The sequence below is a fragment of the Alligator sinensis genome, unplaced genomic scaffold (assembly GCF_000455745.1).
Source record: "Alligator sinensis unplaced genomic scaffold, ASM45574v1 scaffold1196_1, whole genome shotgun sequence".
NCBI lineage: Eukaryota > Metazoa > Chordata > Crocodylia > Alligatoridae > Alligator > Alligator sinensis.
In genome coordinates, this window is record NW_005842583.1 from 957,118 (window position 1) to 972,173 (window position 15,056).

Genomic DNA, 15,056 nt, shown 5'->3' on the forward strand with positions numbered 1-15,056 from the left:
CTGCTGGGATTAACACTCTGGAGCCAACATTCGAGTTATTTAAAGAATTTCTTGAACTCTGTAGCTCAGGTAAAACAGGAGGTTAGGAGCTCTCCTGTGGTTGAGGAAGAGGCAGAGCAACCCAGAATATTTGTCAGAAACAGTCTTCTCCCTGCTGATTAACAGATCATCCTCAAATGATAAAGGCACAAAGAAAAGGCACTATGGGAATAACATGTCTGTACAGGTACAAACTCCTACTTATAATTTCTGATCATAGCTATTTCCTTACCCAACATATAAACTGAGATCCTATATGCATGTAAGCAAACAGAGAGCCTTACTGGAAACCTATCTGTATGAAATACAGATAAACAGAAGTATCCATTAAAGGCAGTCACAGCTCTTAAAGAAGAGCAATTGCCAATGACTACACCTGCCCTGAATCCTATTAACACTTGCAGCCAGCCTTCACATTCACGACCAAAACACCCCAATCCCAAATCCACCTTTCTCTACTCCCCTAAAACCCGCTCAGCAATACTTCAGTGATAAATAAAAAACTTCCACAGAACAGACTTAACAAGCATTGTGCGGTGTCTTTACCTGATGCAATATGTGCTTTCTGGGAACAAATAAACCTATCTAGCAACTTTGTGCATACTTTCCTGTAGAGAGTCTGCAATCATTTCTTAATACTTCATACAATCTTTTGAAGCTCCTTCTTTGAACAGTAGAACGAAAGACATCATTAAGGCTCATCAGCTTCCTCGATTATTTTACAAATTTTTGTTTCTGTATCTTGAGCATATCAAATCAAATATCAAATTTTTTTTTTTAAAAGGAAGTCCCCACCGACCAGCTCCTGCCACGGAGAGGGAGAGGGCGATCCCTGCTGCCACCCACTGCCCTGCACTGCATGCAGAGCTGTCATGAGCCCCCATTCCCCACCTGCTCTCCCAGTCGCATTGATAGCTGCTCTGCCTGGCTCCAGCTCCCGGTGTTCTTTAAAAAAGTCCCGCACTCACGGGCTGCTGCAGCTGCTGATAGGGCTTCTAGGGGCCCTGCCAGCAGAGCCCACCCCCCCCCCCCCCCCCCCCCATGCAGCACAGGGCAGTGGGGTGCAGTGGGGATTGGCCCCCAGCCTGGCAGCAACCTGTGTGGGGGGCTTTTAAAAAAAGAGCCAGGAGACTAGGGCTGGGCCAGGCAGCCACTGACAGAGCTGGGAGAGTGGGCGAGGGATGGGGCCTGTTTGATTCGGAGATCTGGCAGTGGCTGAATTTGCTCCAAAATTGGCTGACTCTGAAGTGAATACTAGCCGCTTCACGCAGGCCTACTATTCTGCCTTTGTTAAGGTATAATATTCTCTGTTCCAACTCCACAGAGTGTCAAGGATTTGTTAAGTCTCCCAGCTGATTTGATAGACGAAGTATACCTGCCCTGGGTAGCTGATTTGACCTAGAACATAATGATCAGTAACTGGATCAGATTATTACGGCTAGGGACAGAAGTTACACATAAACTAGTTTAAATCTTCAGAAACTGGTTTAAACCTGTAACAGAACATAAGCTCAGTGCACAAATCAGTTTTAAAATGGTTGAAACTGGTTTAAGATAAAACTAGTTGAATACAGTATCAGACTTAAGTGATTAGGTCAAACCGGTTTATGAAACTTCTGTCCCAGATCCCTTCCTGCTGTCCCCAGGTCTCTGGGATTTGCAGTCCATACCCACATCAGCAGGACTCTGCAGGGTTGCTCATCACTTCCCCTTCCTGCTCCCAGTTGCCTCTGGGATTTGTAGTCCATGATCACAGCTAGCAGGATTCTGCAGTGTTGTCCAATACATGCTTGCATCAGAGAAAGGACTATTATTGCTCACGCATTTATGAATTCAGTGCCACTACCTTTTTCCCCATCCACCCCCTCCTCAGCCTAGCAGGTCACTTCCTCTCCCCCCACCCCGCTGCCCAGGCAGACCCTCCAGCTAGCTCTGAGCTACATCTTGGCCATGCCCCCTCCACTTGAGCATGGAGGGGGGAAAAGCCTTGGAGCTAGCAGGCTGTGTGCTCTAGTGTCCCCCAGCTTTTGGCTTGAGCCCCTGAAGGCATATGCCTGCATTTCCTGAACCAAAAGGGACTGTTCACTTGCTTGCTGGTTCAAGCTCTGTAGCTTACACTAACCTGCAAAGACTGAATTGATCCAGCCTCAGGCTTTTTGACCGTCTGTATTTAGCCTACATGTTAAGCAGGTTAACAAAATCTTAATGACTTCTGGCAATCAAAATTGTAGCTGAGTAAGTGTGGCTATGCAAATCACTCACTTAGTCACCAGATTTGCAAAGATTTTGTTTAATCAGGATTACCAGAGGTGGTTACTAAAACGTGGATGTTCTTGTTGAAATTGGTTTTAACCATAAAAATATTCAGAGCATATATACATGCCTGAAGGGGAACATTTCTTTAAGCTTTAAATGACTAGACAGTCCAACTGATAGCTATGCTAAAAATGCCACAATGGACAGATGTTTGTTGGAACAAGAATGGAGCCAGTGTCCACAGAATTAAGCAGTAACGCCATTCAAGAGATAAGGCCCCATGACTGGAAATGAATAAATTTCTCTCTCAAGGATACCATTAACTTACACAGCTGTGACTTTAGAAATGTTACTTGTCCGTTTTATTTTATTTTAGAGAGTGGAAAGTGTTCACACCTTTCCCAATTTTATGTTCTTCAAGATGAAGAGCACTAATCATGACCAGGTAGGTATCAAATATAACATTATTTTATATCAGAGGTGGGCAAAATATGGCCTGCAGGCTGAAGGCTTTGTACAGCCTGCCTGGCCAAGACACTGCTCTATCATGGTGCGTCCTGCTGGTCCCTGGGCACAGTGGAGCTGGGGCAGCTCTATGGCTAGACTGCCTTTCTAGGCAGAGCCACAGCTGCCTGGGCTTTGTGGCTGCTGTCACCACTGGCCCCAGCTCCGTGGTAGCGGTGAGGACCAGTGTGCACAGCCCCGACCTGACACGCCCCATGCCTGCTCCCGACTCACCTGTCCAGGTTGAGCAGCAGCACCAGGCAGAAACTGTTGCTTGCTCCAGGGGGAAAGCAGCCCCTCCTCTTTGCTGCTGCTGGACAGTGCTTGGTGCAGGCTGCCTCGCGTCTCCATCACCACTGCCTCTGAGTTGCCCAGCATGACAGCAGTGGCAGTGCAGAGAAGATGCAGGGCAGCCCAGAGGTGACTATGACAGACGCAGGGCAGCCTGGTGCAGGCTCTGGGTGGCTGCCCAGTGGCAAAGAAGGGGAAGGGGCCGCTTTCCCTCTGAGCTGAGGGATAGTTTCTGCCTGGCACCACTATTGCCCAATCCAGCCAGGCAACTTGGGAGCAGGTACACGGTTGGGGCTGTGCGCGCGGGTCCCTGCTGCTACCATGGAGCAGGAGGCAGCAGCAGCTGGAAGGAGCTGCCCCCTTCCTGCTGCATGCTGGGGAGGGCACATGGGCTCCAGGCTGTTGTGGGGCAGGGGGGAGGTACTGACCAGCTCAGGAGGGTACATGCAGGGGGGCTCCTGTGCACACCCCATCATACCCATAAACCCTCCCCCCACAAACTCCACCCACCCCACACAATCACAAAGCCCACATACTATACCCACCCACACCCTCCCCCACGTGCCTCTCTGGGAAGCCCTGCTTACTGCTACACACACACACACACACACACACACACAGCCACCCTCCCCCGTCACACTCCACAGCCCCCCACAAACCCCATACACAATATACAAGAGTAAGACTTCATTTTGAGCTATTATGGAATCACTTCTATATACACAATGCAAACACAACTCAGGATATATATATATTTTTTTAATAAAAAAAAGTTATTACGGAGGTTTGATTTTTAGTATATAACTTTTTTTCCCCCGTTCCAAGATGGCAAACCCCCTTCCCATAAGGAATACTCTTGGGGGGGGAGGGGAGACTTCCGTTCCCAAGATGGCAACAGGGGGCAGGGTGCTTGTCAAGTGGTTTTGGCCCACAAAACAGGGGATTAAGCATCCATTCTGTACTTGCAATTCTCAGTGTTCCTTGTCTGAGCCATAAAAAAGACAAGAAGTTGCTTCATAAGCTACTATGTTCTACCCACCATTTAGAAGTAGACAAGAGATATTGTGGGAACTGTTTTTCAGCTACCTGTTAACCTGTCTCTTCTGGTAGGGGGTTGTCAGCTGTTCTTAAGGAGTTAAGGGACTGCTTGTGATACTAGGGTGAAAGTGGGACTTGCTACTTCTTCCTCTTCCCCCAGTGCTCTTTGGATGATATGGCTCCAACAAGGGTGTTGCAGTCCTGTGGGTTAAACCAGCTTGAGGAAATGGAAGCACATAGAGAAGAAAGAGGGAAGGAGATGGAAATCACAGATTTCTATTGATCACTCAGCAAGTGTGGTACAAGCTTGTGCATGCTCTTTGACACTTTATGTTTAGGTCAAGCCTCACTGGTTGAGAACTTCATCTCAACACTAGTTCAAATACAAGGAACTTCTTAGAGCAGTATAGCAGTCATCCCAAAGTAGCATTAGCACCCCACAACATCATACAGGCTTATCTTTCTGAACCTGCACTTGCCAAGCCATGGACAGCAATTTTATAATGTTACAAAAAAAGATGTCCCAGTGCTGGCTTTAAATATTGCTAGCAAAACTTCAGTCATGATTTCTACCTGTGAGGAAGCCAACCTTGTCAAGCTGGTCTCTTAGCTCTCCTTTCTTGTCATGAAACAATCCTCCTTGACAAGTTTTCAGCAAATTAGATGAGACAAATCTGGCTGCCACCTGTGCTTCCTTGGGTCCTTTACAGAAAGTAAAAAAATCCTCTTCGGTTGCCCGAAATCCCAAATTCCCTTGAAATAAATTCTAAGGGCAGTATTAATCTCTGGACCAGAGCAGTATGACCTTGGTTATGTTACTGGAACGATTTTGTGCTCTTTTTCTCATCTACTGGCAGAGATGAACTACACTCAAATGACACAAAGGACTGGAGAGAGAATTCATTTGAACTTGTATATTTGCTCAATCCATCCACTCAAAATGCACTCAGTGAATTGTCTTCCAACATAAACAAATTATGAGAAAACACAAAAATAACCAAATATCACCACTTCAGAGAATCTCATGTTAGTTACAAATGGGTTGTTAGAGCACAGGCACTGATTTCAGAAATATTAGAGAGCCATCATTTCTTACTATGATGCTCTTAGTATAGGTGGCCTTTTGTAAACTCAAATCTATTGTTCTTTCATCGCATTAATTAAAAATGGCAAAAATTACACAGCTCTTAGGTTCTTCCACATACATCTGCTAATAATTTTGTGTTCCCACTACTGAGACCCTCTCTCTCCACCCACTACTCTCTCTACTTTGTTTTTGTTGTATGCCATGCAGCCTCCCATCATTAAGAGTGTAAACCTTTTTTGGATGCTATGCAAAAAATACAGCTGGACTGACAATCCTAATCAAGACTTAAGTACTGCTAGAATACAGAAAAAGACACGGAAGATCAATCAAAGGTAGTATCGGTACAAGTTTACTATGAGCCATAGATTGCATCAGTTAAATTTTAGCTTACAAACATATATCATGGTTAACTAAATTACAATAGTATTAGGGAATAAAAGCATGTACAATTAATTTAATTAAATACTGATATAAAATTCATCCACTAATGAAAACATGACTTAAAATAGCTAATTTCATACATGCATTTTTCTACCGACTAGAATTTTGGCACTTGCAAAACAAATATGCTAACACGTTTGCATAGCACTTTGAAATCTTCATCATGATTTCATTAATTAAGCACTAGAAAGGTGACTTGTTTTAATGTCTCACCAGCAATTGAGAAATTAAGAAGATTTTGAAGTGCCATTTAGCTGTATATTCAGACAGTATATTCTATAGATCGTAGCTCCTCTTTCTATTCCAAGTCCACAAACATCAAATAGATTCGAATGACATGAATGTCAAGTATACAGTTGTTTACAAGTTATATCATAAATGGAATTTTAATTAGCATTACTAAGAAAAAAATCAAAGCAAGTGAAATACTGCATGTGGCACAATGGCCATCAATAAGCTAAACAGCATTTTATCAAGACCAAGCATTATGGGATGTCATCTGCTGCCTTGAACTAATTTGTAAGTCTGTTATTACTTCACATAGCAGAGCTAATTAATTAATGAAATCATTCCTTGCACTATTTCCCCACCCATAAACTTTGGCTAAACTTCTCCCTTCTGGTTCCCCAACTAGATAGAAGCTTATACTGCATTATCTACGCTATAAGTTTACCCTAGGAGTACTTAATACAACCATCCATATCTAATTAAATTATTGCTCAAATTCCAATTTTGCCACTTTTTAAATTAAAACAGCTCCCAGAGGTAAAGGTTTTCCCATTTACCATCACAGCAGTAGGCAAGCATCTAACTGCATAACTGCCTCTTTTACTGGCAGCCAGCTATACTGACAGCATTGTGACTCATGAAGACGGCAAGATCCAAGTAATGGGATAGTTGTGAAGCGATTTAGCCAAGCCAAACATGTCCAGAAACTACTGGACAAGAAAAAGACATTTCTGCCTTTTTGTATTCAGCTTAAATCCAATACTGAGTTATTTAAATGTTAGCATTCTGAACAGTCTGAATTATGGAACTGAATCTTACCAAACACTGCCTCCTAACAGAGACTGCCAAAACGAACTTTTCCAGGTTCAGAAAAAATATTCACAGCCTGTTCAGTGTACAAGGATAAGTACCCTGAAGTTTCTGAATTTGATATGATCTGCCAGCTGACGTGTTTGAAACAGGTCTATGAAATGTCCTGATGACTAGGTCTAAAAACGTTACAATAAGTGCACTCATTACAGAAGCATGCAGAAGGCAAAGGTAAGGAATTCATATAAGTCTGTATGAATTCCTTATTCTATCCCACAAGTGCCTCAAGCATTTGATGCTCTTACAGGTCCCTTCCAGTCCATTGACTCTGACTCTAAGCAGCAATGTTCCCTTTAAGGTGTAGCGGTCCATGAGCGCACCGCTTCGATCCCACTGCCCTATTTCAATGCAATTCGCCAGTAAGTACCCCACAGTAGGTGTCCAGGTGGGAGCGGGCAGGGTTTGGCCCTCTGTGGAGCACTGTGGGTCCCACGCACTGCCCTTCTCCACGCTAACTGCTGCCCAGAGCAGCACAAAGGAGTGCTATGGGGCATCCATGGGCCAGACACAAACAGTTGGTAGAATTTATGCTGTGGCCCAGCCATGGGCCAGACAGTCGATTGATAGAACTGGAAGGAAGGCAGCAGGGCCGGCGTGGAACACTGACCGAAGGTAAGTGCAGCTGGTGGATTAAGTAATCCACCAAGATTCCTAGATCCTTCTCCACAGTGCTGCCATCCAGTCAACTGTCACCCATTTTGTGTATTTTTGATTAATCGCCCCAAGGTGCAGCACCCTGCATTTCTCAGCTATGACCATCATCCTGTTAGATTGGAAAGCTGGGCTGGAGCTGTCAAGATCATTCTAAATTGTTCTCCAGTCCTCCAGCGTGTTTGCAATTCTTCTCAGTTGTGTCATCTGCAAATGTGCTCTAGAAGCTCTCTACTCCATTATCCAGCATTGGGCATCAACTGCATTGGGCCCAGGACAGACCCCTGTGGGACTCCAGTCAAAACCTCGTGCCATTCTGACATGACTGCATTTATAAATGCCCTTTGGCCTGCAGCTAGAAAACAGTTATTTGTCCACCTTATAGTGGTTTTGTCTAGCATACATTTATCCAATTCGTTTATGAGAAGGTCATTTGAGACTTCGTCAAAAGCCTTGCTATACTATATCCACTGTGTTCCCTTCACCCACCCAACTAGTTATCTTGTCAAAGGAGATCAAGGTTGTTTGTCATGAATTGTTGATAACAAATCCATGCTGGCTGCTTGTGATCATGCCTTCTATCTCCAGATGCTTGCAAGTAGACTTCCTTATTATGCGCTCCAGTAACTTCCTGGGTACTGACGTGAGGCTAACAGGTCCTCCTGCCGTTTTTAAAGCAGCACTACACTGGCCCTTTCACAGACCTCTGGTACCCCCCACCCGTCTCCCATGACTTTGTAAAAGTTATTACATAATGTTCCACTGTAAACTGCTCTGACTGTATTTCAAATGCCATCATATTCACAGGTAGAGAGAGTTCATGGGTCAAGCACACAGCATGACCCTGGTTCCCCAACTCAAGCAGCCGCAACTTTTTACAAACATTTTTTTTCCCAAACCTGTCGTGACAGGTCTTTTTTACTACAGATATTTTTCTGCCCATGAGTATAAATTCTCCCTCAACTGTTAGCTTCCTGATTCATATAAAACCCATCCAGGAATCTTAGCTTCACAATTAGTAGAAAAGCTCATTTATATCCCCAGTAGGGATACTCAACATTGCCAAGAGGGTTGGGGTTTTGTTTTTTAAAACATAAAATCAGGGTGGAAAGAGTATTAAGTCTCTTAAGTTTAGCCATTCATTCAAAGTTTTCAGCAGCTCTTGGAAACTCACTGGAGCAGAAGCAAATCTACAATCTGTCTATCAAACATATTGAATAGGTTTTAAGTTTTTGTTAATTTTATCATCATGTGGACCAAACACCCATAAACAACTCAAATGAAAACCGCCAGCCAGGTCCTTTTCACTTATGGCTGAAGCAGGATAAACAAATTTTCAGCAAACACACTAGTGTATTAAGTTACAGTATTCAGCCTGTATTCTCAACAATACACTGTATATAAATACCTTAAACTGCTAGTGAGCATATTAAGAACACCTATACAGATCATTTCAAAACTGCAATATTTACAATACAAAACCAACTGGGTGCCTTTAAAAACAAAAAAGCAAAACACAGAACTGCTACAACAACAATTTATTGGCTAAGAGCTCAAAAAACATATCAATATTAAACTAACCACAGGATTTTTAACCGCATTAAATTTAGTGACTATATTCAAAGCATAATACAAATTAAGAATTTAACAGCCAATTTAAGAATAGCTTCTGTACTGTATTAAATAATATTGCACAATGGAGAGATTATTCTTGGTTATAGGATCTGAAACAAGGAGAGAGAATCATATTTTGACCATTCATTTTGGCATTGTTGTTGACCTCATTTAGTCTCTAGAGTGAACCCCCCCCCCAAACAGTACGTCACGTTTCAGCATTACCTAAAATGCAAAATGCCAGATCAAATTTAAATGCTCCTTAATGCCAGGAAATTCATATTAACACTACCATTTCCACGTCATGCTCCAGAATACTGCAATGTTTTAAATTTAAAGTAAGATATAGGTAGGGACCTACTTAAATTAAGGTGAGACTAAACACATTTTCACAGGTTGGTCATGGCATAAAGGGCATATTTTGCAGATATTTCCCAGATATGCACTGCTGATCCTGCCCTGCAGTGCTGACTGGCAGAGAGGCCCCGGTGGGAGAGGAGACACGAAAGGGTGGCTGCCATCTTGTCTACTGGCTTCCCTTTGTGCAGCACCTTCTCCTCCCAAGATGGGCTATGAGGCTGGGCCACAGCAGCAGCAAGGACCGCTGGGTCCCAGAGGGAAGGCAGAATTAGGGTGGACAAAAATCAGTGACTTTTTTGTTTTACTCAGATTTTTTTTTTAATTTAATCTTTTTTCTTATTAAGATACATTTAAAAAAAATCTACATATAGTTTTAATTTAAGATATGTTAAAGCTCAAAGATACGATCATGGAATAGGGATTATAACATCTAATTATATACTATTTGAGACTAAATATATTCATGTAACCTTTTTAGAAAAATTTTTAGTAGGTCACAACAGGCTATGGACTATATTAATTTCAAGAAGCTAAAGGAATAAAGGATATCAAATGACAAGAATGCACCTCTTGTAAAAAATAATGATTAAATAGAGGCTTTCTGACCAGTGATTTAAATCAATTTGATTTAAGTTGATTTTTCAGACAACTGTGATTGAGCAGACCCCTGATAAAGGTGCTACTTTGAGAGAGCTATTTTTGGCCACAAATCTAATTTCTGTAGCTGCATCTTGTCTGTAAATGGTTCACTTCATTCTTACCTGCAAGCCTATTAGTCTTAACACACTGAATCATAGCATATAAAATACACAAGATTGTTTTAGAGATCACCTGTTTAGAGTTCAAGTTAACTGCGAACAAAAACAGCTTAAAATGTTCATTAAAACATGACCATTATTTTCCTACACATTTTTAAAAGATGCAAAAAACATTTTCCACTCGCAAAATTTCTGAATTCAGCTCATATCCTTTGATGGATACCTACCAGGAATACTCGCGTAAATAAATTTTGCTTACCTGGATCAACCAGAGCCTTGTTATATATTTCTTTAAGTTTTCTACTCTTCACATTCCTGCCTTGTGCAAGATTACGATACATTTCATAGCCTATGATCATAACACCTCCTTCTTCCTGCCATCGTTGCAGCATGTAGCCTCTCTCTTGAGGGCGTTTCACAGTTGCTAGTTCACAGACCTTAAGAGGGAGAAAGCTGAACCATGGTATCTGCTTTAAAGATTTCAACAATGTATCACAAAACTTTTACATTCCTAGATCACACCTGCTACACCAGGGGCGGGCAATTATTTTGGGCAGAGGGCCACTTACTGAGTTTTGGCAAGCCATCAAGAACCGCATGACAGGCAGCCCAGGGCAGATAAATATTAATTTTCTAAATTTTTTAGGGGCTCCCCGGGTCTGACAGAATGGCCTGGCGGGCCACATCCAGCCCCCGGACCGCATTTTGTTCACCCCTGTGCTACACTAACGATTTAGTGTAATTTAACAAATTACCACAAGGTAAGCTAGGGTGTGAATTTACAGCCCACCAGCTACTTTGTGGTAAATGTTTATATGCATGCCCTTAACTTGGGGTAAATGCAAGGTAGCTTTTCCTTTATTATATTCTCTAGAATACCATGAGAGTAGGGAATGCACACAGGCAGTTATTGCAGAGCAGTTGATGTACTATAAATAAAAAGGTCCAAGCCTACTTCAAGGTAACTTATTAAAACACTCAACCCTAATCAAAGTACATTTTCCATATATTTAAAACTCAATCAGAGTATTTTGAGTGAGTAAATGTAATAAATTGCACCAAACTGTTCAGTATGAGACTAAAGGAAAGTTTAAAAGAATGAAATACCTCTAATTGTTCATCATCTTCTAAACCATCTTGCCATTTTTCAAACTCATTGAGCCAGTTCAAGGCTGTGTTCAATGGACACACTACAAGAGCAGTGCTGAAATCCAGCTTGTCACATAACAGAACTGTATGGAGAAAACTCACTACCTGCAAAACAGAAAGCCAACAAGTAAATTAGTACTAGAATACCTGAAAGCAACAAGTACACATTAGCAAGCCTCATTTCGTCCACTTAAATGTACATCCAAATTTTACAAACACCAAACATCTTCTCCAAACATTTTCTTTTTGGGGGAGTGTTATTTAAACAACTCATTTTCCACTTTTCCATTTTATACAATATGCTTCAATTCACAGATTTCCAAAATAAAATCTGCGTCTTGAATTCTCTCTCCGAGCCAAATTTCCTTCCCTGGTTAACATGGCAGATTTATTGCTGTGTTGATAGAAGCTTTGCTCAAGTTCCTCATTTACTCAGCTTTCTAATTTTGGATATTGCTTCCAAGTAGCTGAGAATAAAACTCTTCTTTCTCTCCAGGTTTACTAAATCATTTTAACAATTTAACAAGTTTCTAAGTCACGTATGACCCTCCCTTTCTCCCCAGAGAGAAATAAGCTCAAATCCTTAAAATTTCTTATGAAGAAAGAGTAAAGTTCCTTGAAACTTGGCAACAGATTTCCAAAGTTAATAATTCCGTCAGTATGGTGACCCATTTTGTACACCATATTAAATTTGATTCTGAGCTTCAAATATGCAATGTTCATTAGACACCAAATTCTTTTTAGCCTGCATCAGGCCACACCACCAACGATAACTGGCATCACTGCTTTTGCAAACAGAACTACTTTTGTGTTGAACATTTTAGGCTAAAGATGTTTAAATAGAGGAAAAAAAGACTGCGCAAGGAAATAGGTCATTTGGGCTTTTCTTGTGCATCTGATATCCAGTAAGTTCATGACTGCTCTTTTCATTTGACAAAACCAGTTAAACTCTGTATTAGACCCATTTGTTTCAAAGAACACAAAAGCTTTCAAAGGATAGAGATAAGCACTGACAAACAGTTGCATACACAAATAAAATTAATTTTGACTTCTGTGAAACCCTCTTCTGTGAAAAATGTCCTCACTTAAATTTATTGTTCATGAAGAAATTAACATCAGATCATCCAACCTAATTCACATCTCAAATTTCAATACACAACATTAAAGTTCTAAGAATCAGATTATATCCAATTCAGTATGGCATGTTAAGTATTAATACTAAAAGATCAAATTGCAAATACATGTGAAAGAGAGCACTTCTTTAGGACTTACAGTCGACAAGACAAACACGTGCACTATTAATACTGAGAATGACTGAACTGTTAGGACAAGCATAGCACCTCAGAAGATTCCACTTCTATAGAAAAGTTATCTTTTTCAACCTGCCTTCAGCTTAAGCAGCACAACAAAAATAATCAATTTATGAGCAAACAGATATTTCAAACATGCCAGGCAAAATGTATATTCCAAGGGCCACAGAGAGAAGGATGCAATTTAAATAACAAACATGCTTAATAATAATAATAATGCATTAAAGAGTATAAAGTACTTGAAAAATAATACTATTGTTACAAAATCATAAAGGAACTACGTTTTATAATTTTGAATCATGAGGAAACAATACATATTACTTCTAGTTTACATCATACACTTTCATTCCAGTATAAATGTATTGTCTAATTCTAGATATTTAAATTAGCACAACACCCAGAAACCTCAGAGTGCATGGACACATTTTATAACTCATAAATACATAAATACCAGCTCTCACAGAACATTACAAAAATCTACTTCCTCTTTTTGAGGAAGGCCACAGCCTGGAAGACAGGATAAGCTGTGTCTACAAAACCACAAAAGCCATTAAAACTTGGATCATCAGGAGAATTAAGTCTGTACTAAAAGATGTACTATGTCAGAAGTATTTGAACCTTACCTGCAATGTTTTCCCTAGACCCATACAGTGAGCAAGAATGCATCCAGAGCCTGGAGATGTCTTTGTTTTTTTCACAGATTCACAACAACAGTCCCACATGAACTGAACACCTGGAGAAAATGTTAAAGATATCTTTTTAAAAAAAAAAAGTATTATAAACATTAACTTCAGGGTCTTTTCTAAAAAGATATAGGTGAAGTCACCATGAAGTGGATGCACAACTGTTTGAGATCACACTCTAAGAATAGTTGTCAACATTCTGCTATCAAACTGTAAAGACATTTATGTCCTGCAGAGGTGTGTCCTGGGCCTTATTCTAGTCAATATTTTCATTAATGACCTGAAAAACTGGACTAAAGGATATACTTATATAATATGTAGATAGCACCAAGCCAGACAGACGAGACCAAAATACAAAATAATTTTGATAGATTGGAGAAACGGTCTGAAATTGACATGCTGAAAATTTGGTGAAGGATGGTGTACTTAGGAAGAAATTACATGTTCACTCTATGGGGAAAAGCTGGCTAGGCAGCGGCACTGCAGAAGAGTCTAAATAAGTCTATAACTAAGTAAATCTCAGTTCTTTTAGCCTTTTCTCCTACCGTCAAGTTTACAAGGCTTCTAGTCACTGTTAATGCACTCCACTGGACTCCTTATTTCCTTACATCTTTCCTGAAATGAAGGGACCAAAACTGGACACAGGTGAAGTCTCAGCAGTGCCAAGCAGAAAGTGAATCGCTTTGCTAGTTTGTAACACTCCTATTAATACAGCCTAGAATGCCATTGGCCTTTTTGTAACAAGAGCACACTGTTGGATTACACTCAGTTTATGGTCCATTATAACCCCCCAGCCCTTTTCTGAAATACTGTGGCATAACCAGTCATTCCCCAGTCTGTATTTGCACATGTGATTTTTCTGTCCAAAGTGCAGATCTCTGCACTTGTCCTTAGTGAACTGCATTAAATTAACTTTGATTTTGGACCATTTCTCCAATTTATCATTTTGAATCCTAAGCCTACCCCACCATGGTGTTTGCAGCTCCATCCAACCAGGCACCATCTGCAAATTTGTTAAGTGGACACTTAATCCCATCCTAAGCATACAGTCAAAAAGCCGGAGGCTGAATTGATTTAATCTTTGCAGTGTAGTCTAAGCTACGTAGACTGAGCTGATAAACAAGTGAACAGACATTCACTTCCGATTCCAGAAATGCAGCCACATGCCTGCAGTGGCTCAGGCCAGCAGCTCGGGGGGGTGCTACAGCATACTTCACTACTCAACTGGAGCATACAGCTTGGCCAAGGCTAGCATGCCCACCTTGCCAGGGACAGTTTGTGGGGAGGTGCAAAGCATCCTGGGATGCTGGGGGTGTATGAGTTAACCTGAATCTGGAGGGGATTTGGGACAGAATTTCAATAAACTGATTTAACCTAAATCAATTAGGTCTGATACTGCATTCATCCAGGTTTATCTTAAACTTGTCCCAGGTAGGGGTGCACGGATATAATTGGTTGGCTATCAGACTGGCACTAATAAAAGGAGAAATGATGTTATCGACTATTGGCTGTTTTTGGTCATTTGTAGCCAACAATTACAGCTGCGTTTCTGGAGCACCCTGGCAAGCACAGTCCGGTCCCTGCACCATGGTAGACTACAGGTCCTAGCAAGTAGTGGAAGGCGGGGGGAAGCACCAGGGAGCAGTCACAGGGCACCGTACTCAACAACAAAGGGACTTTACCAACTCCTATTGCTGCTGCCACGGCAATGCTGCAAGCACAGCAAGGGCCTAAACACTGGGGCTGCTGTGGATATGTTGGGCTGTGCAAAGGTGGG

The 15,056-nt window shown here is 41.4% G+C and overlaps 1 protein-coding gene across 6 annotated transcripts in view; it reads right to left on the reverse strand.

Annotated features, from left to right (window-relative positions):
* Window positions 1–15,056, reverse strand: part of ATRX (ATRX, chromatin remodeler) — a 139,042-nt gene that overhangs the window by 59,167 nt on the left and 64,819 nt on the right. For all 6 annotated transcript variants that reach the window (XR_003096056.1, XM_006032696.3, XM_025214447.1 and 3 more), the window contains 3 exons: window positions 13,220–13,329; window positions 11,245–11,391; window positions 10,397–10,574 (listed from right to left, as the gene is read on the reverse strand). Coding sequence is in view for 5 of the 6 variants with exons in the window: in XM_006032696.3 (XP_006032758.2) it covers window positions 10,397–10,574; window positions 11,245–11,391; window positions 13,220–13,329 (435 nt within the window). In the remaining variant the exon portion in view is untranslated. The remainder of the gene's footprint in view (window positions 1–10,396; window positions 10,575–11,244; window positions 11,392–13,219; window positions 13,330–15,056) is intronic.